This window comes from Apis florea, unplaced genomic scaffold (assembly GCF_048593485.1).
Source record: "Apis florea isolate Af1SG1 unplaced genomic scaffold, ASM4859348v1 contig_32_pilon, whole genome shotgun sequence".
Classification (NCBI taxonomy): domain Eukaryota; kingdom Metazoa; phylum Arthropoda; class Insecta; order Hymenoptera; family Apidae; genus Apis; species Apis florea.
Genome location: NW_028256733.1, coordinates 836,782 through 855,445, shown reverse-complemented (window position 1 = coordinate 855,445; position 18,664 = coordinate 836,782). Strand labels below are relative to the sequence as shown.

The following is an 18,664-nucleotide window of genomic DNA, read 5'->3' as shown; positions in this document are numbered from 1 at the left end:
GTTCCGCGGAAATTATAGGAGCGCGAACGAGGAAAAAGTAGCACGTACGAGAGGAGGGAATCGGCCTTCAACGAGATTGTTCATTCTCTCGTCTCGTCGTTTTCGGTCGGTTGGGCGATCACTGATGAATTAATTGGCGATATCCGAGGTGTAAAGAATGGCGGGTTTGACGGGTGGGATGAATTGATGTATCGTTTCACGGTTTCACGGTATGAAAAATGTGCGTGTAATAATATTTATAATATATATACTCGTTTTGAAACTGGAATTATTGCTTGACGCTAGATCGTGTAATTCTTAATTCGCGATTTGTATCAATTTGGTAATTCAATTGCGATGGAGATAATAATAATAATAAAAAAAAAAAATGATTTATAAATCACGAAAAGTTGGTCAACGGATTACTTTTTTTGCCTCGTAAAATTTCGAATGAAATTTTCACGATTAAATAAAACGATTCTTCGATTTAACGATTTTTATTTCGATTTTTGGAACACGTTAATATAACGGAAATATAATGGAATAGTTTTCTAGTGAAATTTATTACTGGGGGAAAAAAAAAAAAAAAAAACTCTCTTTCGCTTTATTTTCTTTTTAAACGAAAAAAGAAATCGCATCGATCAAAGGATTCAAATCTACCGCGGTTTCTATGGAAACTTATCTTAACCTAACCTAACCTCCTTGACCACAGAGAGCGTAGAGATCGCGTCGAGAGAACGTGTCGGTTCATGATCGCTGTATAAAAGAAAATAAAGGAAGATGGATTCGTCGAATCGTCTCCATGGAGACGGTTTTCCATGGGATTCTCGTAGGAATTTTCCTAGGTACGTGTCATCGGCACGTAACCTAGGATTAGTGTGACGAAAGGATAGACGATTCTCCTCCTCCTCTTAGAAACCTTTCTTTCTCGCCTCGAATTCATTCCGATTGTTCCAGTTCCAATGTCACAACGCGATTCTCAACCGTGGAAAAGTGTGTGTGTGCGTGAGTCGAGAAAAAAAGTCGGCACCCGTGTTCAATGTTCAACGGGAAGAATCCTTTCATTCATGGTGGTACACGTGGTCGGGCATACGTCGGGAATATTTCGAGATTCTGGGAAAATTCGTGCTGGAATTCGTTTCGAGAAATAAGAAAATTTGGTGCGTAAAAAGGCACAGGTGTAAAAGTAAAAAGAAAAAAAAAAGATTCGAATTTTCGACGAATTTTAAACGAATTTTGCGTTGCGTTGCGTGTAACGGGAAAAATGAGAAGAGAATATAAAATTGTAATTGTATAGACTCCAATGACCTTGAAAAAAAAAAAAAACTCTTAAACCTGACACAATCGCGATTAGTCTAGCGTAAACTAATTTTCTTTTATTATTTCTAAAAGATCATTAAGATGATCTTGAACAAACTTTTTCAATTATTTTTTTCTGTTATTATATACTTAAACGTCGTAATAAAGTAATTAAAGAAAATCTCATTAACTTTCCACCGTTCGAGCCCATTTCCTGACGTTGGGTCTATAAAAAAATATGTTTCTTTTAATAAAATCTGTGTGTACGTGTATATATATATGTGTGTGTGTGTGTATATTTTACGATGAAAAGTAAGAAAAATAATTTTAATGTAACGATAATAAAAACAAAAAAAAAAAAAAACGGAATCCAGGGAAAATTCTACGTAACCAAATTAAATTAAAAATAAGTAATTCCGAATTTTTCTTTCGATTGGAACGCTGAAAACCGAAAGATCGAACGATCGCGGGAACGATAATCCGAGTATTTTAGAACGATCGCACGCGATTGCTATTTACCGAGGGTGTGTCTCATTACGTAATATTCCAAAGCGTCTTCCAAAGCTGAAATTCCACGCGTGATACCAGTCGTGTCGCAATCCTTCCCACCGTGAGATAGTTTCGTTTCTTCTTGGAAACCTATATACCCACGTCGTTCCACGTCCTCTCTGAACGATCACGAAACCCGTGTACGAGACCTTGTTCTTTTCCCTTTTTTTCTTTTTTTTTTTTTTTTATGCGCGAGCCGTGTTTGCGGATCGATCGATAATCGCCGACGAAATCTTGATCGAGCGTTGGTAAAGTGAATTTCCGTGTTATCCCGTGAAAAGGCAAAACGTTCGTGGAAAATAGGTTGGGGCAGGGGCATAATCGAAGGGAAGTGGAAATAAATGGACAGTGGCGTTACACGGTCGTAAATCATTCTCTATTACCACGGTCGTGCAATTGGTTCGAACGTGAGTAATCTCGGGAACAGGTAGGCAGAGAAGGTATTTGAGAAGGAGTAAGGTTGATTACAGGGGTTGACGATCGATGATTATCGGTCGGAAAATATGTTAAGAGGTGTACACGGAGGAAATGTAACGAGGTTAGAATTTGCCGTTTTGTTTGAATTCCTTGAATTTTTTTTTTCTTTTCTTCTGTTTTAATTCTCTTACTTAGTTGAAGTAACTTTTTTAACTTGTTACTTTAAAAGGTCATTTTTTTTTTTTTTTTTTCTCCCTTAAGACTAAATAAGCAAATAGAAAATAAAAATAATTACGATACGCATAATAATATTTACCGCGTGAAATTTATTAACCTCGTGTCATACATCATACTCGTACGATACATTCTCATCCGAGCCCGCGTGATCTTCGATCATGCGGCTATATTTCGAAGTGAAAATCGTGCGTGGTTCTTTCTCGAAAAGGTCTCGAGGAATGTTGTAGAATGTACGAAAGGTTAATAGCAGATTTGATAGTGAAAGGTATTTTGCTATGCGGTGATTCTACCTCGGGGGAGAGAGAGAGAGAGAGAGAGAGAGAGAGAGAGAGAGAGAGAGAGAGAGAAAGCACAGATCGACAGCATTAACGTATCCATCGTCCATAGTTAATTATAAGAAAAATTCTGGCGTTTCTTCATTTTTTACACATTACGTTTCGTTCGTTCGTGTATACGAATATTCTTTGCTTTTGAAATTTTATTTTCACAGAAAATCCAATTTTTGGAATACGATAGTCGGGATAAATTGTAACAACTCGATTCTCCAAAGGTAACAGTAAATACACCGGTGGAACGTGATATAAACTAGGCACGGTATCGCGAAACACCTGATACCTTGCACGCCTATCGTCTTCCAAGAAGAAGAAGTGCCAAGAAGTCTCTCTCTCTCTCTCTCTCTTCCTGCGCGCAACGGAGGAAGAGTAAAAAAAAGAAAGAAAAATTATCTGTGTCGTTGTACTCACAAGCAATTGTAAAGGAGGGAATCGACGATTTTGACAGTGAAACATGTGGCACCGTTCAAGCAGTAGTACTCCGCGTAATCCGGTGGACACGTGTACATGTGGAATGTGATATTCGGTCGAGGCGTCGGCGTCGGTGGCCGCGGTTTCGGCGTCGACCGCGATGAACAGGCGTCTGTCAACAACAGAAATACAGTTAACAATAATCGTTTGATTCACATTCAATATCATCCTTCTTACGAAAAGTTTTCCAAAAATTTTCTTCCCTTTCTCTCCTCCTTACTTTTTGAAAAAATCTCCTCTCATAAATATATACGTGTGTGTGTGTGTGTGTGTGTGTGTGTGTGTGTGTGTGTGTGTGTGTGTGTGTGTGTGTGTGTGTGTGTGTGTGTGTGTGTGTGTGTGTGTGTGTGTGTGCTATGAAAGAATTCGAGAATAAAAATTCGAGATTGGATATACATATTTCTTTCCGTCAAATATTTGGATTGTTGGCCCCCTCCCCCCCCCCCCCCCCCAACAAAGTGAAATTCACCGGTGGTGAAGAAAAATCGTGGAATCGTGAAAGGATCCATTGTCCCGCTATCATTATGGCGGATCGATAAAAGCTCGGGCTCGATTAAGTTGTGTAACGACCAAAGGCCAAGCATCGTTTATCCCATTAACCGAGAAGGGTACAAGGGAGAGGTGAATTGTCGAATGGACGCTTTAGAAATTCCAAAGGCTTCCAGGTTTGGCAAACACAAAGGGCGGCCTCGTATTTTTAGGGCTCGCCTAAGTGCTCGTGCCTGTACATCCTCTCTCTCTCTCTCCCCCTCTCTCCCCCCTCCTTTCTTCGAACCCTCGAAAACCGCACTCGTGTCCCATCGTCTTCGTCGACGTTTTTGACTCCAATGCTATTAATTCGCGATCGAATGTGGTTCCTTCTCCTTTCTTCGACAAACGTTGCCTCGACAACGCCCGGTTTTTTTTCACGTCCTCGGTCGTTCAACATCGGCGATACGAACATTTGATTGATTGCAAAGAAAGGAGGCCTGTTCGCGTCGTGTCGATCACGGCGCAACGATCGAGCATCACTTCCTTGTCTCGAAAGGCAGGACGACGCAGGATCCTCCGCGATTCTTGGCCATTTTCCCATGCCCAAATCGATGCCCTTTTTTTTCCCGCAAGCAGGCGAAAGGAACGCGAGGAACGAGGGCGGCCAAGGCCAGCCACGAGCCAGCCAGCCCCACGTTGCATCCGCCGCCCGCCGTCTCTATCTGTCACCTGTCACATAATTTTCGCCAGATGACCCCCCCCCCCCCCCCCGTTTAAATACCTGTGCGCCGAAACACGTTAATTTAACGAGGGGAGAGGGAGAGGGAGAGAGAGAGGGAGAGGAAAGAAACAAGAATTTCCTCGCATCCATCAAAAAATTTCCAATCCACCTCTCTTACTTATCACACCGCCTCGAATTATTAAGAAAGAAAGAAAGAAAGAAAGAAAGGTGAGTTTCCACTGACCTGCTATACCGAACAGGGTGTAAGAGAGGATGAGCAGCGTGGCGAGGTAGGGCGGGATCCTGCATCCCCTCGTCATGGCAGTGACGGTGGCAGGTTTGTTGCCGTCGGTACCATCCGCCGCTTCGTCGAGGAGGGCGGGCTCCCTGCGCTCCTCGTCCCGTTTCCCGCGGGGGGGTGTGTCGTCGTCCCGCGGGCGGCGGGGGGGATGGCGACGATGGTGGTGGTTGCGGTGGTGGTTGTGGTGGTGGTGGTAGTAGTGGTGGTGATGGCGGCAATTACGATGGTGGCGGAGATGGTGGTGCTGACGGCGGCGGCGTTGACGATGGTTGTGGCCGTTGTTGCTGCGGTGGTGATGGTTGTGGTGGTGGTTGTGGTGGTGGTTGTGGTGGCGGTGGTGGTGGTGGTGGTAGTGGTGGTGCAAACGGCTCCCCCGAACGCGATGGATCTCTCTGCGAGGGGGGGTGGCAGCCTTGCACGCGGCCTCATCGTCGTCCACGCCACCCGCTCGTTCCCCCGGCCATCGTCCTCGATCCTTTCGCCGTTCCCCTTGCTGACGACGGGTGGTGCAGCGGAGGTGGTGCACGGTGGCGCGGTGGAGGCGACGAGGACGACGGTGGCGGTTGATGTCGGCGCAGCACACCTCGCCATCCGCCACCGGTGAGCAACTAACCTCCACGCTGCTGCTCCCTACCTCCGCCTCGCATCCCCTCCCGCCCTCGCCAGGCCCCCCCCCTCCTTCCACGTGGCCGCCCGCTTGCTCCCCCGTTTCCTCAACGGCACGGGCTCCGCCACCTGGCCCGCAGCTCCGCCGCACGTGCCGCCGCCTCCCTGTAACCAAATATCCGACCGCCCGTTTACACTCTGTTCTATCTCGCCCCGGCTCTCCGCTTCATCTACGCCGGCTGACCCACGCGCGCCCTCCACTTCGGATAATGCGCGCGCGGGGAGTGGTGAATTTTCCGGGCTTTTGCCAGGCTTAAAGAAAATTAAAAGGGGAGAAACGGCTTTTCCCCTTTTTATATTAATAAGTGAGGTGGCTAAGTAGATCGGGGTTAATTTTCTTTTTCTGTGATTTCATCACGTCTCCTATGAAAGAAAGGGGGATATAATTATTACATTTAGCAAGGTTAATTAATCCTACGTTGGTTTGGGAATTTTTATTTATAGATAACGCGATTCCCTACGGTTAATTTTCATTTCAATGTTCGTCGCGTTCTTTTAAATAGAATTATATCGTGGGACATCGTACGATCCCTCTGAGAAAAAGAGGGAGGGGGGGGGGGAGGAGGATTAATTTTCTTACGTTTTCTTTTTTCGTTAATTATCTTAATGCCGATATACAGAAAGTTGTATAAGATATATATATATATATAAGATTGGTGAGATGTTGCCTCTTGACAAGAAGTGGAAGAATACATTTGGGAAAGTTAATCGTCATTTTGTCATGAATTGTCTATCTCTAGGGATATATCCTAGAAGAATAATCGTATTTCTCTGACAAAAATTATATATATGACATATATTCTATATGAATTGTGTATATCGATAAGAGGAAAGAGGTGTAAAATCTATCACGTCGTTTGTACCGTAGATTTTTAACACGTATAATCGTGTTCCTTTTGACGGAAAAAAAAGAGGGAGGGAGGGAGGGGAGAAGGGTCGATTAACGAACGAACGAAGAGTTCACAGTTCTAGATTGCGGTTCCTGAAATTTATCGAGAGGAGGAGGGGCGTAGTTTCGGTTTGCGAATAAATCTTTTCGGCCTAGATTCCCCTTATCGGGGATTATCACGAGCACCGGTTAAGGTCAATCCTTCTCGTGGCGTGGGCAACGATACTGACGCATCGAAACACCGAATTTATACGCCGTATACGTATAATACGATTAATATCGTCGATTTAATATCCCGCTTGCACGCGATCCGATCTTCTTCGAATTAATATCTTGGACTTTTTTCTTTTCTTTTCTTTTTTTTTTTTTCGTATGGAAAAGAAAGAAAAAAATTCGAAAGCCCCCTCTCGTTTCGAACTTATCTAATTTCCTTCTCGCGTGGATAATAATAATAATGGTAATAATAATATTTGAAATTGTAATTCAATAAAATAATTCAAATTTATAATCCGTTTATATTTGAGACGAATTTCAAATTGTTGTTTCAATAATTAACGAAACAATATCAAATTTGATAATCTTTTCTCTTAACGAGAATATCAATTGAATCTGAAAAAATGAAAAGTTTCTTAATATTAATCTCAATATTTGTCCCATACCTTTTTTTTCAAAACGAGTTAAAAACGAAAATATACGCAAGTGTAAATATTTTTCAGATACCGCGCACGAACATTTTCGTATACACTTTTGTGCAAGGCTCGTTAAAAACCATTGTGCCGATACACAGAAGGTTTCTGCCATTGTGTTTCTGCCCTGTTTCGAGGTAAAATATTTGCCACGAGAAGAAATTGTTTTCCGCGTTCGGGCCCCCTTTTAAAAACCACATCTGCCCCTTGCATACCCGCCATCGATCGGGATCAGGTTCCCAATCTCCCTTTCGTTTCCGTTTTTCGCCCCATTTTCCATATCCAAATTTTATTCCTCTCTCTCTCTCTCTCTCTCTCTCTTTCTCTCCGACAAATATGACAGTTTAATTCTATTCCTCCCTCTCTCCTTCTCTCTCTCTCCAACAAATAATTCTTTTAAAATTAAACTCTAAAGAGACGAGGAAAAATTTCGCAAAAACTTCTCCGTATCTCGATTTCCTCCTCCTCCTCCTCCTTCGAAAAAAAGAAAAAATTTCGAAAAACTTCGATTTCCTCCTCCTCCTCCTTCGAAAAAAAGAAAAAATTTCGAGAAACTTCGATTTCCTCCTCCTCCTCCTTCGAAAAAAAGAAAAAATTTCGAAAAACTTCTCCTCCTCCTCCTCCTTCGAAAAAAAGAAAAAATTTCGAAAAACTTCGATTTCCTCTTCCTCCTCCTTCGAAAAAAAGAGAAAAAATTTCGCAGAAACTTCTCGATTCGTATCTGGATTTCCTCCTCCTCCTCGAAAAAAAAAAGGAAAAAAGAAAAATCCTGTTTGCAACGCTTTATCAACCGATTTATTCATTAACGAACCGATCAATCCAAGCGTCGATACGATCTCGATGCCGGAATCGTTTTTTCAGAAGACACATCGCGACGACCTCGTCCCACTAACTAACACTCGTGTCTCGATTTCAACAACGAGTTAACAAACTCTGAGCTGACTCTCTTAAAAAATGCATATACACGAGGCTCGTGTGTACATCGCGAAATCGTGTGGAGGATTGAAGGGAGAGAGAAGAAGAAGGAAGAAGAAGGTAGGGGTTGACGTTGTGATTCATTGGACGGAATGGCCGTGTTGAAAATTATCGCGAGTGGAATTTTCTTTCCGGACGATTCTCGTTCGATTAACATTCTAGGCGCGGGGCTGCCACCTTGCGTCAAGCGATTGGTGACGTCAATCGTCGTGGAAGAGGAGGAAGAATGGTGGACGAAGAGAAGAGGAATGGTGTCGATCTCGAGAGAAAGGGGGATTTCTATGAAACGAGGCAAAACGAGTTCAGCGCCATAGGCGTGCCTTTGTCTTTTCTAGAGCTCAAGTTTTGAAGATGAAGTTGGATGGGATAATGGAGGAAGAAGTTGGAGAGGTTCTCGACTCTTGTGGAAAGGATGCGTGGAAAAATTTCGAAGGTGTGTCGAAACGGGATTTGCTAGAACGAATTTTAATTTTCGTACGGATTCTGTACAGTCGAATATACAGTAGGAGAGGATGAAGAGGAAGATTGTCTATTGTCGATCGAAGTGAAAAAAGACGATCTGCAAGAAACAATGTCTTATAATATCGAAACGAAAGTGGAGGAATCGTTCGTTTGTTGAACAGGACAAAGCTTTCGTTGTTAACGAAGAATGATTTTAAAGGGATACAACACGCTTCGTCGTCAATTGTTAGTTTTTTCTATTGTGAACATTATATTCGATTCGATTTCTAAAGAAAAAAATCTCTATCGAGGATTTAAATATGAATATATGTGCACAGAAAAGTATATTTTTTAGGTTAGGTTACAAATACCTTCCAAATTTAGATCGTGTAAAAAAACTTGTCACGAAAGATAGGTTAGAAATAATTATTCAACAATGGAAAAGAATCGAGAACTAAAACATGAAAATATATATATATATATACACGAAATTATATTTTCCTAGATTAAGTTAGGTTAGGTTACAAATACCTTCCAAATTTAGATCGTGTAAAAAAACTTGTCACGAAAGATAGAAATAATTATTCAACAATGGAAAAGAATCGAGAACTAAAGCATGAAAATATATATATATATATACACGAAATTATATTTTCCTAGATTAAGTTAGGTTAGGTTACAAATACTTCCAAATTTAAATCGTGTAAAAAAACTTGTCACGAAAGATAGAAATAATTATTCAACAATGGAAAAGAATCGAGAACTAAAGCATGAAAATATATATATATATATATATATATATACACGAAATTATATTTTCCTAGATTAAGTTAGGTTAGGTTTTACAAATACTTTTCAATTAAATCTCTAAAAGGATCGAGGACTAAAACACGAAAAGATATATACACAGAATTACATTTCCTAGATTAAGTTAGGTTAGGTTGCAAACACTTTCCAATTAAAAAATCCCGTGTAACGAAAGATAGGTTAGAAATAATTATTCAACGACGGAAAAACGACGAGGAATCCTGTCGAGGACGAGAACGAGGTGTAAATTTATCGAGAACGGATGCGCTCTAGGTGAATCTTGTCGAGAGAGAGAAAAAAAAAAAAAAAAAAAAAGGAAAAGAAACGATGGAGAAAAAGGCGCAGCGAGCGTGGAGAGGAGCGTGCGAGGAGAGGCCGGAAGTTACGGTAAAGTGCGTGCAATTAGAAAATAACCTAAATTCAAGGCGGTTCGCGATTCTCGCGCTGAGAACGAGATCTCGACGCGAGGGCATAAGCCGTTTAACGCCGCGTCGACGGAGGGAAATGATCAATTATCAAGAGCAGACCACGTGGGCCGATGCCTTAAGTCATCGGCCACGATGCAACACACAGTGTTGTCTCTCACCTCTCACCAGTTTTACCAAAGAATTTCATTATTGTTTCCAACGAGATAATAAACCTGACGAAAACGTTATCTCCTTCTTTTTTTTTTTTTTTTTTTTTTTTTTTACAGCGAATTGAAAATGTGAATTGATTGCAAAACGTATCTTAGAAAATTTCCAATCTATGTTGCAACAAAAGTTGCTTAATTCTTACATTCCGTTCCTAATCATCGATCAATTGTTAAAAGACGAACTCAGATCGAAACGAAAAAAAGGCGCGAAAATTTAAAATTAACGAACGGAATTTAAGAAGTATAAAAAGAAAAGAAAAGTTCCAATCTCTCCACAATTTCAAAAAATCTTTCTCGACGAATAATATCGAACTGGAATTCGTGCGTTGCAGCCAATTCCCATTTTGGCGGGAAAATTTAAAATTTACGAACAGAGGGGGAAAAAGCGGAGCTCTTCTGGAAATCTAAAAAAGTAAAAAATACCGAGATCTTTCTCGGCAAAATATCGAGTCTCGAGGAAGGCAATTAGTGACTTGAACGGCCGCAAAGGACGCGAACCGTGAGCAACGCGTTTCCATCCATCCGGCGACATTTGTCATCTCGTCACTCCTCCACATTCGCAACTAGATCTCGTTTCCTATCTTTTTTTTTTCTTTTCCAGAACTCAACTAAACTGCAACTAATTGTTGATACAGCGCTTGATTTACCGCCACAATCTTGGTGCGCGCAATCTTATCGGATAGCTGATAACATCGGTGTACGTGCGAGCGAGCTGTTGAACGCTTATTGGAACGGAACTAGGTTGAGCTAGGTTTTAAAAAAGTGATTTCTCACGAGAAACTCGAAATTATTCGCGCCCGACTCTTGCTTAAATTTCTATTGTTATTATTATTACTCCCGATTCACAGTGGAAGAAAATAAATAACGAAATAAAGAGGAAGAGAATTCGAAGAGAGGGAGAAAACTCGATTTATTCGGCAAGGCGCCAAGTGTCAATAAACGCGACGAATTCGTGGTCTGCGATCCGTCAACGCCTCCGATTATTCGAGGAGGCGCCTCCAAAAGCTTTTTTATTATCGGCAGGCCCACGACCTTAAAGATTCTCAAGGTCGTGGGACAATTTTTTTTTTTTCTTTTTCCTTTTTTATCGATGACAATTTTCTGTTTTCCTAATTTTTTACAATTTCGCCAAGTCAGATTAAATTGAAACAATCGCATATCGTTAACAGTATCCCGATTCTTCCATACGAGTTTGCCTAGCTTTCAATTCCTTCGATCCAATGATTTCGATTCCATCACCTTTTATTTTCTCGCCCCACGAAAATCGTCCACCACGTTGATTTCTTTTTGCTTCGTGTAAACGCGCCATTATGAGAAAGAAAAAGATTCGTGATTACTCTTGCAACCTGCGGCTTACGTAATCGATATTCCACCTATACGTTCTATTTATACGCTTTTCGTGGAACCGATACCTTCGAACGCGACACGATACGCGTACAAGTAGGCTCCAATCTTCACGATTGCTTAGAAGGGAAATTTTATTGAACTCGCTTCTTCCAAACGGCTTCGAGTTTAATCTTTTAAAAATGAATATATATATGAATATATGTATAAATTATATAAGGAGTAGACTCGTTTATAAGGCAAAATCCAATGTTTGCAATTGCAATTGCTAGAGAAGGAGCTAAAAACTTTTCCAGTTGGTGAATTTAATTTTTTTAAAAAACGAATACATGAATTGTATATGAAGTTGTATATAAAGACTTGGAAATTTTAGCTTTCGAATTTAATTTTTTAAAATCAAGAGAAAGAGAAACTCGTCGGTTTAGATGACGAATAATAAAATACTTTTTGCGTCTTACAAAAATTAAAAGAATAAAGAAGAAACCTAGATCCACGTATCAATACTCTTATCAATCTCGTTAATCTTACTCGAAAAGATTACGAAATAAAGAATCGCAAAAAGCTCGATTCTCCGGTTCAAAATTTCAGAGAGGGGAGAGAGGAAAGAGGCGCTCGAATCGAGGAAGAAGGGCCAACCCCCTTGGAGCCCCTACTTAAAGTATATATATATATACGTATCGAGAGACAGGAATCGACACTCGATTCTCGAATTATACCAAAAATTTTGGGCGTGTCTGGTCACGTGTCGCTTAAAAGCTGCAGCCAGCAGCGGTGAGATGGACGAGGGAGAGACGAGGGAGAGACGAGGGAGAGACGAGGGAGAGACGAGGGAGAGACGATCCTCCCTCCCTCTTCCTGGTCCTTCCGGGGATCGGTCTGGTATCAGCTGCGCCTCGTTTAAACACGGAAATTCGTAATTCCGTTGCGTGAAAACCTCGAGAAAAGGGCCTTCTTGCGGAGGAGGAGGAGGATCGAGCGTCCATCACGTACGATTTAATTTCCAGCCAAGAGAGAGAGGCCAGCTGAACTAAGCAGAAGTTCGTCCTTCTAATCGGAGTTCTAAAAGAGTTCAGAAATGAAATTCAAACGAAACTTTTGTTCCACGGATCGAGATTATTTTGATTGATATAAAGGAAAAAAAAAAAAAAAAATGAGGGGAGGATGAAATCGAAGGTAGATCCGTATCGTGTGGAATAATCACTTTCTACAGAGAATACTCTTGGAGATTCGAATTTTGATTGGGTTGTTGTCGGATTTCGAGAGTGGATGTTGGAGCGAACTCAATGAGCCGTTCTATGGTTCAAGGTATGGGAGGGTTAAAAGTCGAAAGAGCGAGTTATTATTCGTAATTTCAATTATTAAAAATTTTCGCTCCATTCGAAAAGTATTTCAATTTTTTTAGCTCGGCCGTGACGAAGATCGACCCTCGAAAAGGGCGAAGAGAGAACGGAGAGAAAACTTCATTCGTTTAATTTCGACGAAAGTTTAAGTTATACAATAAAGTTACGTTCTGCAACAATGAAGCACGATTCTTCTATTACATTCTGAAGTATCGATTATTAAGCAACGACTAATTTCTTCGAAAAGTTTCGATTTATAACCCAATCCAAGAGCTCAGCTTCAACACAGGCAACAAGACAACAACATTAAAACGATGGCTCGTTCAAATTAAAAAAAAAAAAAAAAAAAAAAAACCTATATGAAATTTAAAATAATCTTTTCGAAAATCGAGAAAAGGATTTCTCGAATCCTTCTCCCCCGCCGATCGATGCCATCTGCCCTCCCAACCCCCACCTATAGACCCACACAATAATGGAAAAAAAAAAAAAAAAAAAAAAAAGAAACGACACCTCTTTAAAAAAAAAAAACAGATATACTTTTCTCTTAATAAGAAACCTCTCCTCTCCTTCCTCGTGTCGCGGGGGGGCGAGAGGAGAAGAGAAAGAGAAGCGAGCATATATATATATATATATACATATCGTACATAATCTTTCGTAGACGAAATTTGGCTCGAGCCACCGGTTGTACAATGTACAACCAGAGAGAGAGAGAGAGAGAGAGAGAGAGAGAGAGGGGGGGCATGTATACAAGCGCATATGCCCCATGTAGAAAAGCGTGGATCGCACATGCTCTCGTGGGGCACGTCCCATTCAGACGGTCGCAGCTGCCCAACTCGTGGGACACGTCGTCAGGCACGCGCCTTCTTCCCTCTGTATAACCTGTTTTTCAAAATTCCGCTCCTCCTCCGGAGGGGGCGCTCAAGGAGAAGAGAGAGAGAGAGAGACTCATTTCTTCTCCTCCCCGCTTTATTATTATTATTATTATTATTATTATTATTTCGTGTACAGGCTTGTCCGTAAATTCGTTATACATGATGATACGCATCTCCTTCGTTCTCCAGAAGAGAGTTCTTCTGTTGGAAATTTGGAAATTTTGAGAACGAGAGATCGGTTTTCATCTTCGAGCGCTTTTTAATTTCCCTCCCTCGGTCGATCGTTATTGCATTGTTATATTATTCACGGACGCGCAAGGACGAACACAAGGAGAGAGAGAGAGAGAGAGAGAGAGAGGGATCTTTGGATGATTTGCATGCGTGGTCGAGGAGGAGGGGAGTACGACCGCCCTGACAGACGGCAGCTGCGGCCCCCACGAAATCTCATCGGCCAAAGAAATTTCTCTTCCTTCTGTTATTTGTAAAGAAAAATCTTTGGATCGATCGTTGATGGTTCAAATGAAATTCCACTCGAGGAAGAAACTGCGAAAGGAGATTAAATTTGAAACAAACGAATTTTATCTAATCGAAATTTCTCTTCCTTCTGTTATTTGTAAAGAAAAATCTTTGGATCGATCGTTGGTTTAATTCGTCGAATTAAATTTCAAGCAAATTGAATTTTATTCCAAGGGAAATAATTGGATTTCCCTTTCGTGAAAACTTGAATCGAACAGCCGTTCCAGATGGCGGACGGATCAGAGATCGATCGTGGCTCGCGTCGTCTCCAGGCTAATTCGTTTCTCTCGAGAAACGAGGCGAGGATAAAAGGGGGCCGGTGGCCAAAGGCCGATCTCCATTGTCTCGAATGGAAGCTCCGCTTCCGTGTGAACATTCTCGCCGAACGAACGACCGACGGGGTGTCGCTTTTAACGAGCACCGATTAAACTCGACTCGACTCGACTCGACTCTTCTCTTTTTTTTCAACCGGTTGTTCTCTTCGAATTTTTTTTTTTTTTTTTTTTTTTGCAACTGGAACAATGGAAGAATCTTTCCAATTTCTTCTTCTTCTTCTTCTTATTATTATTAAAAGTACGTTCGTAATAAATAATTGGACCACCAACGAGCATCGAACGTAGTAGTATTCCTCGAGGGCGGCTCGGATAAAGTGGGAGCTCGGTGGGAAAGGTAGAAGAGGGTGGCGCGTCGATCGAAAGGAAAGGAGGCTGAATCGTCTCGATTTTCTCGAGACGTTTTTCGATGTGGATCGAAATCGAATTCGAAGAAAAAAGAAGAAGAAGAAGAAACGTGGTGCGTGCCCTCGTGTTATATTATATTACGGGTGTAGGACCGTTTAACGATAGGATAATCTCGATATACATCACGAAAGATTATCCTCAAGAGGAGAGGATACTTTGCACGCCTCTTCACCGGAAGAAGATCAACGAGGTGGCCCACTAGAGAGATACAAAGAAGAAAAAAAGAACGTCGAGAGAGGGTTCGTGCCTCGACGGTATAAAAAAAAAAGAAGAAAAAACCAGCTAACGAACCAGGGCAGGGGCATTTATCCTCCCATTAAGATCCGTTCTACCCCACCGACCACCGACCACCAATCCAATATCCGATAAAAGAAGGGGGAGGGAGGAAAATAAATAATATTCGCCTCGGAAATCGATCTACGAATTTCTAATTCGTGTGTACTTCGCTTTCGATATTTTTCGTTTCCTTTTTCAAAAAAAAAAAAAAAAAAAAAAAAAACGAAGACGAAAAAAATCGTTGAAAAGGAGAATTGAACGACAAAGCATCGAAAAACGCAAAATTTTCTACTTCTCTTCTCGAGTCGTGCGCACTTTCGAGTTACCCGGTACATCCAAGGAAACGGAATTCATCGAAAAGGGAGTAGAGGGGGAGAGGAGAAAGAGAAGAAGAAGAAGGAGGAGGAGGAGGAGGAGGAGGGCCAACGAACGGCTCGTAATTGAAGCGTGTCCGCGGCGAATGAAATTAAACGAGGAGGCTCTCCGTATTCGAAAGTTTCCGTGAGCTTGCCACAAGTACAAAAGCAGGAAATACACAGCTCTCGACCGAGGAAGGGATCGCTACACCATAATTGCGATACGAAATACGAACGATTATCGTTCATTGAAAAAAAGGAAAAATTCAAAACTTCAAACTCGACGCTCGAAACTTCTCGCCCCGAATCGCCAAATTATTATATTTCTCCTCAAAAAAAAAAAAGAAAAGAAATATCAACGATGAATTTAAAAAAATATGTCCGAAATGTTATCGTCGCAGTCGATAACAACGCGATCTCCTTTAACGACTACTTATTCCTCTCTCTCTTTCTCTCTCTCTCTAAAAAAACTTCATCTCCGTGAAACGCTCTGGTGTAATAATTCCCGATGCGCGGCGGCAGCGAGACGAAGCAAGAATCAAGGAGCAGCCAGAGAGAGGGAGAGAGATGGACGCAGAGAGGCGTGTGCTGCGTAATAACACAACACGAGCGGCGCACACGTATATATATATATATATATATATATATATATAAGCTCGATCGATGAAGAAGATAAAAAACGTAGTAGACCTCTCGATACCCCTCCCCCCCCCCTCTCTCTCTCTCGATATATAATACAATACGACACGAGGCCGGATAGAGCGTATCTTTTCCACTTGATGGGGCCCAGAAAAGGGACCCATCACGATGATGCCTGGCCACCCCGTTCCACGCGCCGGTCCAAAAGAAGACATGGGCTCGCAGCACATGTTCCTCGCCTCGTGCGCTCGCAGCGCAGGGTATTCATGCACGGTATTCATGGCGCGCAGCTGCCGAATGCACTTCAACGCCATTACCTGTTTTTCGCAACGCTCGCTCGTTTGCGCCTGGGCACGCGCCCATCGCCTAAGAAACGTGGCCCGAAATCGAGGCGGCTCTCCCTCTCTCTCTCTCTCTCTCTCTTTCTCCATCTCTCTGTCTGTCTTCTTTCGTCGTTATCTCGTTCTTCGAGCAGCGTTCGAGAGTAGCGCGAGTATGCCGGAATAATAAGGCTTCCGGGTGGTGTTGGTTCGTGCCTCGTCTCTCCTCGCGCCGATTTTGGGGGGGGGGGGGGAGGGATACGACGAGATACGTCGGTTTGCTATCTCGAGAGGGGGGATTGGAATTATTTCGAAAGATGTTTTTTTTTCTTTAGGCTACTATTTTAATACTATTTTTTGGAATCGAACGAAGAAGAGAATAAACGAGAGGATCGAAGATTTCTTTCTTCCTTTCCTTTTTCTTCGTGCTGTTCAGATATATTAACGCGCGCGAACAGAGGAGTGAATAATTGAAGAGAAGGAACGGTGGTAGGCCGTGAAACGAGACTAATGCGCGCATGGCCCTTCTCGAGTTTAAGGGAGGCGAGTAAGGCTTCCACGGTGCGGCGCGGTGTGTATCGTAGCGATAGGTGGGATAAAGAGTGGGGGGAAAAGAGAGAAAGAAAGGAAGAAAGGAGGAAAGAAAGAGAGTGGCTGGTTATTACGGAGCAATTGTTGAACAGCGAAAAAGAACAGGTGGCGAGGAGGGAACGACGCTCTTCGCGTGATATTCCTCGCCGAAACGAACAAATTTATATGTATATATATATATATATCCTTGAAGAAATTTCGAGACTGCGCGGTGAAAAATCTTTTCTGAAAAATTTTATCATTTGAAAAAAAAGGAGAAAAAAAGAAAAAGAATTGGAATCCGAACAGTCGACGTGGTTCCTTTCCCTGGGAGCCTATCTACAAAAATAGCGGCCGCTTATTTTCCTCGGGCCGGGATTACAAAACATCTTCCGTTAGGGGAGGAATTAGGACGACGAAATCTTCGACGGCATTGTTCGCCAATTTGACACACGATAAGGAAACATTACGTTAGATGATTTCCTTAATCCCTGCCTCCATCTTCTTTCGCGCGTGCGAAAAGAAATTAAAAAGAGGAGGGGGGGAGGGGGGGGGGAAAGAGTTATTGTTATCGTTTCTTGAATAGATGAATAGGTTTCGTTAGGATTCCTTCTGGACAATGAGTTTCCAGAAAAACCGAAAGAATCCTCGGCGCGAGGAAACAATAGGCCTCGTACGTGTACCCTGTTCACGGTGTATTAATTTCTCTCTGCCCTCCTTCCTAAGTTGCGACATAATGAACGAGTACGAATACCAGCAATCGACATTTTTATCTCGAGATGAGAGAGAGAGAGAGAGGGGGAGAGAGAGAGAGACTCGGAGGTTCAATGATCGAAGATATATATATTCGAGGAACCGAGAACAGGTGGCAATTTCTCACTCTTACTACTTAGTACTACTAGTCAAAGTCTTGTTCCCACTCGCTCATCGTAACGTAATAATTTATGAGTGTACTTTAACGAACACTATGTCTCGTCGTGATTCTACCTTGTTACGAGTTTGCCAAGTTACGAAGGCGAAGAGTGCGAGCGATATTTTTCTCCCTCCTTTTTTTCGTAGATAAGATCGAGTGACGATTAAAGATCTCCTCGATTTCTACGATAAAAAATGTAAAAAAAACGTTGGGGAAAGATAAGGTAACATTTATCCGAATATACAGTCCAAGTGTGTTTTAAAATAAAAGTGTTTTATCCAAGCATGTTGGATACGATACTAAAAATAATAAAAGAACATGTAACAAAATTCCTTCAGAATTTCGCCTTCATTCGATACGAAGGTTAATTCCTCCCTAGAACCTTATTCAAAAACAATTTCGTATATATACCAATCGTATACCCTGTCCACATTCCATTCCAAGAATTCTCCAAATACCGCACCAAATCCTTGACCAAAGAACAGATCCGAGAGAAGCCTATAATACCCCGCTCGTTCCAAGCTCGTAAAATGTCTTAGCTTATCACTTTTAGGCCGAACGATTGACTCGTACAATTAAGGGATTCCTATCCAACCGTTCCTATCTAAAACAGTGTGCGCACAGTGTCACGCGTTAAATTGGCCGAATCGAGTCCGAAGGAATATCGTGCACGCGTCTCCATCGTCCCTAATTAAACGAGAAACGATGCGAATGGGTTAATTAGCGAGTATCAGGGAAACGGAGGCGCCAGCCGTTTCGATTTTCAATTCTACTTTTCGCTATCCCAGGTATACGGCTTATCTCGTTTTCTACGCTTTCTACGCTCTATCTGCCGCGTGAAATCTCTTAGATAAGCTTGTCAAGCTTATCTGCGATGGCCGAGGATGCAGGAAAGCGGCGCCA

The 18,664-nt window shown here is 42.0% G+C and overlaps 1 protein-coding gene across 1 annotated transcript in view; it reads right to left on the bottom strand.

The window, feature by feature from the left end:
* Positions 1 to 18,664, bottom strand: part of LOC100864419 (uncharacterized) — a 48,306-nt gene that overhangs the window by 6,742 nt on the left and 22,900 nt on the right. Inside the window, exons 2-3 of the mRNA XM_086911479.1 lie at positions 4,721 to 5,548; positions 3,225 to 3,396 (exon numbers count right to left, since the gene is read on the bottom strand). Coding sequence (XP_086767605.1) covers positions 3,225 to 3,396; positions 4,721 to 5,548 — 1,000 coding nt within the window. The remainder of the gene's footprint in view (positions 1 to 3,224; positions 3,397 to 4,720; positions 5,549 to 18,664) is intronic.